At 35.7% G+C, this 8,794-nt stretch overlaps 1 protein-coding gene across 1 annotated transcript; it reads right to left on the bottom strand.

Moving 5' to 3' along the window:
• Positions 1–273: 273 nt before the first annotated feature.
• LOC122279397 (amino acid transporter AVT1A-like) lies at positions 274–8,063 on the bottom strand. The gene is made up of 12 exons (XM_043090035.1): positions 7,616–8,063; positions 5,447–5,733; positions 4,927–5,141; positions 4,524–4,547; positions 4,257–4,437; positions 3,955–4,174; positions 3,730–3,865; positions 3,606–3,625; positions 3,349–3,494; positions 1,543–1,586; positions 1,245–1,307; positions 274–624 (listed from the first exon to the last, which is right to left on the bottom strand). Exons 1-12 carry the CDS (start codon positions 7,822–7,824, stop codon positions 532–534), a joined length of 1,638 nt encoding a protein of 545 aa, XP_042945969.1. The 5' UTR covers positions 7,825–8,063; the 3' UTR covers positions 274–531.
• Positions 8,064–8,794: the final 731 nt, after the last annotated feature.

The following is an 8,794-nucleotide window of genomic DNA, read 5'->3' as shown; positions in this document are numbered from 1 at the left end:
AGAAATTAGCATTGGTATGTAGATTAGTATACGACTTTGCTTGTATGTAGCAAAACTCTAAATATTTCACATAGTGGGTTGCTATGCACACTTGTTTCTCCTACCCTGCTTTTGGCAATCATCCCCATAGGTGAATTGGGTTAAGATTTGTTTTGCATTTATTTTATTGTTCTAAGGACCATAATTTCTGTAAACAAGTGGGTGTAACATGTGCACTATTTAATTGAATAAGAGTGAAGTATAGAGTTAGGTTCGGACTTTGAACCTCTGCGATGATACCAAGTTAAATCACCAATTTATTTGTTCCAAAAGCTTAAGGTGATAGAAACGGGTACATTTAGTTCTTTGAATCATAGAAGTTAGAACAATCATGCAGAAGTTGCGTATAAACAGACAATGAGTTTCACATCCAAAAAGGTCTAATTCCTTTGACAATCTGTGGGTTGAATACTAGCTGCGATGAAAAATAGCATACATATAACTGGACGAGTGCCCACCAGAAGTGTTGAGATGTTCAACCAGTTGAATGTTTCAAGGGCTCTTCATAATGTCTGACACTGAAGAATATGTCCCAAGAATTGCACAAATGATGCCCAATACAGCTACTGTGGAACTTGAAATAATCTGGTCATGTAAGGGAAGAAAAATAGCCGTCAACAAAGTATGACAAACCAATAGACTTTCAGAAAACGACATGAACAAGAGAGAAAAATAAAGAAAAAGAAATAGTTGACTTTCCCTTCAGTTTTCCATCCAGCTTAATTACTCCTTACTCGTTTTAGGATTACTTATTACTCTTAATCATTCAGCCCCAAGATCCAGTACAACGGATTTCTTTCTTTTGGTTTATAGCAGAATCTTCGGAGGAATAACCAGTGGATTACAATTCCACCATCAGTCAGTAGTCGGTAGTCATAGCCCCAAATTCTCTCTCTCTCTCTCTCTCTCTCTCTCTCTCTCTCTCTCTCTCTCCATTTTCCACTTTTCCAGATTACATCATGTTATGAGAGGAGAGATTTTCATGTATCATTTTGGGTTCTTCTACTTATGAATGGTGCTATTCATTTTGTTTTCAAGAATAGGTGACATTTGCCATAAACAAAGCTAAAAAGTTACCTCAGCAGGTTCCATAGCAGCAGTTATTTAATGTGTCGGATGAAATTGCCATCAGACTATCCCACCACATCTACAAATATTTTTCTTTATGATTTGAACAAAAATATGAGGGGTAAAACTCTGCTCACCTGTGCCCTTGAAGCTTTCTGCCCAACGATTTTTAGAAAACATAAAGCGGGCATTATAATTGCCTGGATCAGAACATCATCCACCACATAAAACATATCAGTCGTATGTCAAGTTGGCATAAATCAGCATTAGGAAACTTGAATGTTCTTTTATACCATGTTCTTCCTAAAACTCTATATTTAATGGAGTAATTGAAACATGCAGAATGTTATTGATTCAGTTTCTGGAATTCATTTTCCTGCGATTAACATTTGTGGAATACAACTATGTATTTATTGAACTACATTGCAGTCTTACCACAAGTATACTAAGGAGAGACCCTATTAAAGCCATCACAAGACCTGCAGCCAAAAATAAAATGATTACAGAGTCATCTAGTTCGCTCAATCAACACTGGAGGTTGGTGAAGCTGGTCGAGAATGATAATGGATCAAAAGTAGCACATATTTCCCCTCAAGTACATAGGTAACAGATATTAATTATAAGAAACATCTTCAGAAAGTAGTCCTGGAAATAAACTGATCTCATTCAGGATAGAAAACAAAAAGTTGTGATGGCAGCAAAGTGACATTAGTTCATCAGATCAAACACCAGGCAACCCCTAACCAACCTGATTCGGAATTTTTAAATGCAAGCTTGCCCTTTAGCCAGTTCTACAAATGCTCATCTTGTTGGCCTAGGTTCGAACACCATATTAGAAGTACATATCAGATATAATCACATATGTTATATAGTATATCATTAGGGCCTCTACGTAAATATATAATTATATCCAGAGGTTCTAAACTTGATCAACAAAAATGCTTCATGGCATTGAGCAATAGACTTGGCTCCAACCTCAATTGACTTCCCTTCAACCTAGGGCTGTGCATATAACCCGTCAATCCGATGGACCCATTCAAAGTGGCCCGGCATGCATTTTGTCGGGTTATCATATGATCGGGTCTCCAACCCGACTAGTTAACGGGTTTTAATTCTCCAACCCTAGCCGCCCAATGTCTAAAACACAGATATTCATGCTTAGTTACGAGTGATGGTCTCAGAGCCTTATACAACTTTCCATGGATTGAGTCTGATGTGGGTTCTCTGAGAGCCAACAAACATGCAACTTTCTTTTAGAGAGCCTTCAACATTTTGCGAATTGGATTTCTGATGTTTCGCTGTTGGAATAACATGTACGTTTGCTAGATTCAGCCTTGGGAGGTTCAAGATGTGAAGGGTCTAGCAGACCAGCTCAGAGGTGTCGAGGTCTCCCAGGCTCCCAGCAACTTTCTCCCAAAAAGAATCTATCTCGGTGACTCTTCCTCTCTGTGTCTCTCTCTCCTCAATCAATGGATTTTGAGATCTGCTGGTTGAACCAGGAACTGAAGACTGTGCCAACAGAACCAGGAGCCCACTAATCCGCATCGTGTGAGCTAATCTTCACGGGGGTGCCCGGTGGAAGAAGGAAGACGGTATTGTGGTAGTGGGTTTCGGAGGCATTTGGTTATGGAAACCCCAAGAAACTTCCGATTAAACTCTCTCTCTCTCTAACAGACCACACACAAAGACAGCCAACGAGAGAAGAGAGTGAGAGTGAGAGTCAGAGCCAATGAAGCTCTCAATGCTACATCAGTGTTACATGAACTAGCGTGGCAACAGCTTCATTCTGGTCCCTTGGATTCGTCTTCAAGTTCAGAGGCTTCCATCAAGTCCCCCCCCCCTCTCCCACCCCCCTCTCTTTCCATCATTTGGCTTACTATTCCACGGTGAACGACCTGGTCAGGTCATACGGGCCCGACCTGGTTTTATTTTGATCGGGTCGGATCGGATTGGATTGACTCCTCAGCTAGAAGCGTTTCGGGTCGGGTATAAACCTGCCTGTTCCAGGTCAGGTTGCAGGCCTACTTCAACCTCATACAGTTAAATAAACTACAATTATTTAGACAAGGAAATGAACAATTTTGGGAAAAGCATATAACATGTAATTTACTAAAAAAGACGTGTTTTCTGACCAGAAGGGTATAATTTTGCCGATACTATTTCGATACATTTTGTTTAACAAATATAAGATGAAATTGCAAAATTTAAGCATTTACTTCAAGTCAAGTTCCAAGAAATTACCAAAAAACGGAAGAAGAAAAGCCACACAAACTGAAGAAATGACAAGTGCTGTTCTTAGAAGAACAAAACAGCACACATTACTTGAAACTCTGACTGGAAGCAGCTCCTCGATACTCCTTGCCAAAGGGTTCATCAATAGAGCATATTTGTTGATTGTTAAGGGATCAGAGTTATTAAAAAAAAGGAAAAAAGACAAATGATAAAGCAATACACATAATTTGACTTCAATCAAAGAATAATATATGTGAAAAGGATATTTAGTGATTGGGTTAATAACCTGACAGAAAGCAAGAAATGGTAACTTAGAAACCACAAATGTACACAGACCCAAGTTCACAGATAAAATCCCATTTCAAAGAGAACTTCCAATCTCATACTTACAGTTGTCCAAATTGCAACTTTGGAAACACATGCGTTTGGTGGCATATTCAAAGTTATCTGGGACAATGTTTGCTGACCAAACATGAGGTATCCCATGACAGCAACACCCCCATAGATAAAGACACACAAAAGGAAACTGCACAGAAAGGAAAAAAAAAAAAATTAAGGCACGAGTGATAGAAAGGCAATTAAAATTTGCACCCCTTTGGAACCACAAATTTTCACCATATTACGAGTGCCTTGCTGTATTTTGTCTTGTCAGCCATTGATTGGTAGATATTTGGAAATACAGAATGCCCGGAATAGCAAAATCCATACACACCAATGACAAATGGAATGCCACTCCAGTTCACTACTTGAGCAGATTTATTGAACCCAATACCATCTATTGTACCAAGGAAAAATACACACAGGGCTATCAAAACTGTTGCAAGGACCCCACCAGCTACAAAATAGATAACAAAAATTTGGTTATATCCACAATTTCACGAACCCTAAGGTGGCCTGAAAGAACAAGTTTGCAACACCTGAAAGGTATGAGATCAAACGTAGATCCTTCAACCAAACAGTTGGCAGAACAATCAGGGCAATTAGAATCCCAAACAAATGCATAGAGTCCAGATGAACACCAGCCCAATCCACTGAAGTCCCAGGGAATAGTTTGGTAAGATTATCTCCTTCCAAAATAATAAATTCTACACAATAGGACTGCACATATGGAAAAGAAATCTTATTATTCTGACAAAGAACTAAGGACATACAGTTCAAGCAATCAGGATCTGAGTGTTACTTACATATAACTCACTGTACAAAAGAATCTGCACCAAGATCCATAAATACAGTAACATCAGAGATCTTGAATACAGAACAACCGAGAAATAAGTAATATACATAAAAATAATATGTTGCAGTCTATTTCATCTCCCAAGATTACCAATTTAAATGTTCAAAAGAAAATAGAGCTCAACCATAGAATGCAGAATAAATTTAAACTAGTCAGATTATCATGTCTGGAAGTATAAAATAAACCGACCAAACATGACAGTTAACATGCACCAAATAACATGACCTAGTCTTAATCTGAAAAGAAATACTAGATTGATAAGCAAAGGTTTGCCATCAATTACTGTAAAGAACAAGCCTGAGCAACTTATAAACAAGATATTGAGCGTTCATTTAAGTTTAAAAGTAACTCACAGATATGAAAAGACGTCCAAATTGTCCAAAGGCAGCTTCTCCTAAGTCTGGGTAGGTTATGATACCTTCTTTGCTCTCAAAACAGTATCTCATGAGGGAAGCAGTGTAACAACATACAACTGCAAAAAGAACTAGCACTACTAAACTTGCCCAGCCACCTTCTTTCACTGTGTAAGGTGTAGAAAGAAGCCCAACTCCAGCCAACACGTTAATTCCTACCTCAAAACAATTTGATGTTATGAAATTTTCAAAGAAAGTTAAAACATAAAAGTTCAAATCAAAGAGAATAACAGATGACAGAAACCTTGTTCTTAAGATTCTCAATAAGGTGGGCTATTACTCAATGTTGAAGCGTTTTTTCCCTTGTATGAGAAACATAGGTAGATAAAGCAGTGCAGAAGTTTGTCACAAATTAGACATTCTCTTCCATCAATGAATATTATTTACCGACACTTTGTCACAACAGGAAGCTCATATGTGAGTTAGAATTGTAACAGAGCACCAGAACAAAAAGGCTTACCATTGAAGACAGTCTGAGTTAGGCTACAGCCATGACCAATAGGTAACTCCCCAGTAAGCTGCTTATTCAACAAGGCTTTCTCTGATAATGATGACTGAGCTCTTGAGATCTTATCCAAGCCTTCCTTCTGATGAGTTCTTTCATAATCAGACAGTAAAGCAGATTTTCCATCCAGGTCTGAATTACTTTTAGTACGATCATCAAAGCTTGAATACACAGCACTTGAATCAAGTCCAAGTAAACCAAAACTCGGTGATGCTGTGATGGTATAAGAATCGGTAGTTGCTCTGACAGAAAATGACAAAAGAAACCGAGATAAAAAGGTTAAGTACTTGAATGTATTCAGTCCATATATAATGACTTGAATTTCACTCCCTTCCAAGTAATTCCTTTTTCCAGGTATGTCTTTACAACATTGTATTCAGACACTAAAGCCAACCTATTAAAGAAGACCTCTCCAGGTGTTTTGCACTAGTTTTTCTATTGTAGAATTATATAAAAGAAGTACCTGAGAGAACAGCTCTAATATTTTGCATTCAAACGAGAAACTATAAGAGAAAAACCATTTTTCTCTTTTTCTTTGATTGAAAAAAAAAAAAAACTAAAAACCAAAAACAAAAAAGAGACAAAAACAAAAACAAATTTTCATTCACTTGAGGATATGGCTTTCAACTTGCTGGATCTGTGAACCAAATTCTTTACAGATGCACTCAGGTACATACAAAGGGGTGTCTTTATGTGTCTTATTGATTTAATCACTAGAATTCAGGACATCCTAACGTTGCTAAATTAGCAAAGTTCCCATTCTTCTTTTCTAATTAGTGAAGTATGTCTTTTAGATTGAATTTACTTTTAGCTAGATGACCTCAAAAGTTCAATATTCCCAAGTGTTAAATAAAAGTGCTCATAAACAAAAGAAAATGAAAAATAGCACTTGTTATTGAAAATGCCAAAGCAAAGAAGGCTAAGGGGATGCTCGGGGAATGAGATGAGATGAGAAATCTGTGAATAATAGTGAACTAGTTTGAGTTGATATTTTATTTGGTTTTGAAAAATGAGAGAACAAGTTGAATAAAAATACTATAAAGTTAAAATATTGTTAGAATATTATTTTTATTTTCGGATATGAAAATGTTGGACTATTATTTGTGTTTTGTTTAGAAGTTTGAAAAAGTTGTAATGATTAGATGAAAAAGTTAAAAATTTGAAATTAAAAAGTGTGTTTTAGTGATGTTTGGGAAGGAAATTGTGAGAAATATTGAGATGAGATGAGAAGCGTTTCCCAAACAACCCCTAAGTCTTAGCAGCGTGTAAATTATGAAGACACTAAATAGGGATATAAGCTTTCAGATTTTTTTAAAATGCTGATCAAGCGACTTAACAGTGACCTCTCAAGCTGGCACATGCAAATTGATTTAACATAATCATCACGCCCTAAGCCAAATCACGAAACATGGTTACATGACATTGATTATGGCCAATATCCTCCCACACACTTCAAGACGTAGCGGAGGTAACTATCGAGTACAATTTGGAAGCATATTTGTAAAACTTCAGTATGAGATGAAACCTGCCGATTTACAATTTGATCTGAACAAAAACTACAAACCATTTGACACCATAAACTATAGTTATTGGGTTTTTAAGGTAAAGATGAAGATTTTTACAAGTTTGGAAGAATATTGATCACTATTACAGCTCAGGGAGACTAACTAGACAATGTTTAACTCATTCGAAATTCCTTACTACCAACCAAATTATAAAGTGCGGAAAGTAACGAATTCCTGGTAAAAATTTTGGCGTTTAAATGATAGTGACCGTGCAGCACTTAGCATGCAAGGCTAATCTCATGCATTTGTCACACGGAGCGCAGAGCCACCAAACAGGGGCAACATGAAACGGGGAAAAATAAACTATTCATACTGTTTGGTTTAGTGGAACATATATTTTTCTGCATTCGCTAAACCAAGTGAAGTCTGAGAAATCTTAAATGATTAAATAAAATGGTCTATGAAACAACACGTTCCAAGAATAATAGAAACAAAATTACATTCCAAAGAAGCAATCTTTCCAGGTCAATATGAAAAGCCTCGCGACATAATTATTATGTTCCAGGAAAATACTTTATGGGATTGTTCAAAAACAAAAGAGGAAGAAACGAACACCTACCGGTAACTCCGTGGCCATTGCTGAGAAGCGAAAGCGTCAGAAGATGAACCCTGAAGATGACCACCTTCCTCAACATTTTCAATACCACTACTGCTACTACCACTTCCACCACCATAAATCTTGTTCACTTCAATACCTTCATGATCATCATCATTCTCGTCCAAGAAGAAGAACTCAGCTTCTGTCTCCTTATCCTTATCTGCAGCCATTTGTATTTGGGTCTCTAGCAAGAGAAACAAACCCAAGGACGTGTGTCGGGATTGAAGATGGGAAGGTATGCGGTGCTTAGTTCTTGATGTTTGAGTTTTTCAAAAGAAAGTTTGGGTGAACGTTAAGGTGTCCAGATCATCTGGTCCAGATGGATGGTGGACGTGAGTAGAAGAATCAAGCGGGTTTTGGAAGGAGGAATTAAACCGCAGAGTTTCTGCTGCACAATTTAGACACGAGATGGAAGTGTAATTAGGGCGTTTCGTTTCAGAAATTATTATATCTCATTATTAAAATAATAATAATATTAAAAAATAATATTTAATAATATTTTATTTAACTTTTAATTTTTATTAAAATCTATTTTACCTCATTTTACTATTTAAATATCCCCTTCTATTCTATTCGTTCTTAATTTATGTATCTCATTATATAACACTTGTTAACGGAAATAGTTGAAAAATACTTACTAAATATCACTTAAATATAAAATTTTTTAATTATAAATCTTTACTTTTTTTTTATCTAAATAATATTTAATAATCATAATTTTTAACAAAATTTAAAATAAAAACTAAAAATAATACAAACATTTTCAAATTTTAGAATAAAATAATATTTATATTATTTTAAGAAATTTCAAATGTCTAAGCATAAGGATTTTGAGACATTACTTATAATTAAGCATTTTCCTTACAAACCATTTTACTTATAATATTCGTAATTTATTTATTTTTAAGCCAATGAGATTTCATGATTGAATATTGTTATAAGATTATATTTAGTTATCCATGCAGTTTTTCATAGACAATTCGGTGTTGATCAAGTGGCAGAGCTAGAAATTTATTCTAGAGGGCCAAATAAAACTAAAACAATATATGTAAAATATTTTTTATTTTACTTTTATACAATTTTTTTACTATATATAATAATATGATATGAAGATTTATAATAACAAAATATGTTTAATAC

This window comes from Carya illinoinensis, chromosome 10 (assembly GCF_018687715.1).
Source record: "Carya illinoinensis cultivar Pawnee chromosome 10, C.illinoinensisPawnee_v1, whole genome shotgun sequence".
NCBI lineage: Eukaryota > Viridiplantae > Streptophyta > Magnoliopsida > Fagales > Juglandaceae > Carya > Carya illinoinensis.
The sequence above is the reverse complement of the archived record's forward strand: the minus strand, read 5'-3'. Positions and strand labels throughout refer to the sequence as shown.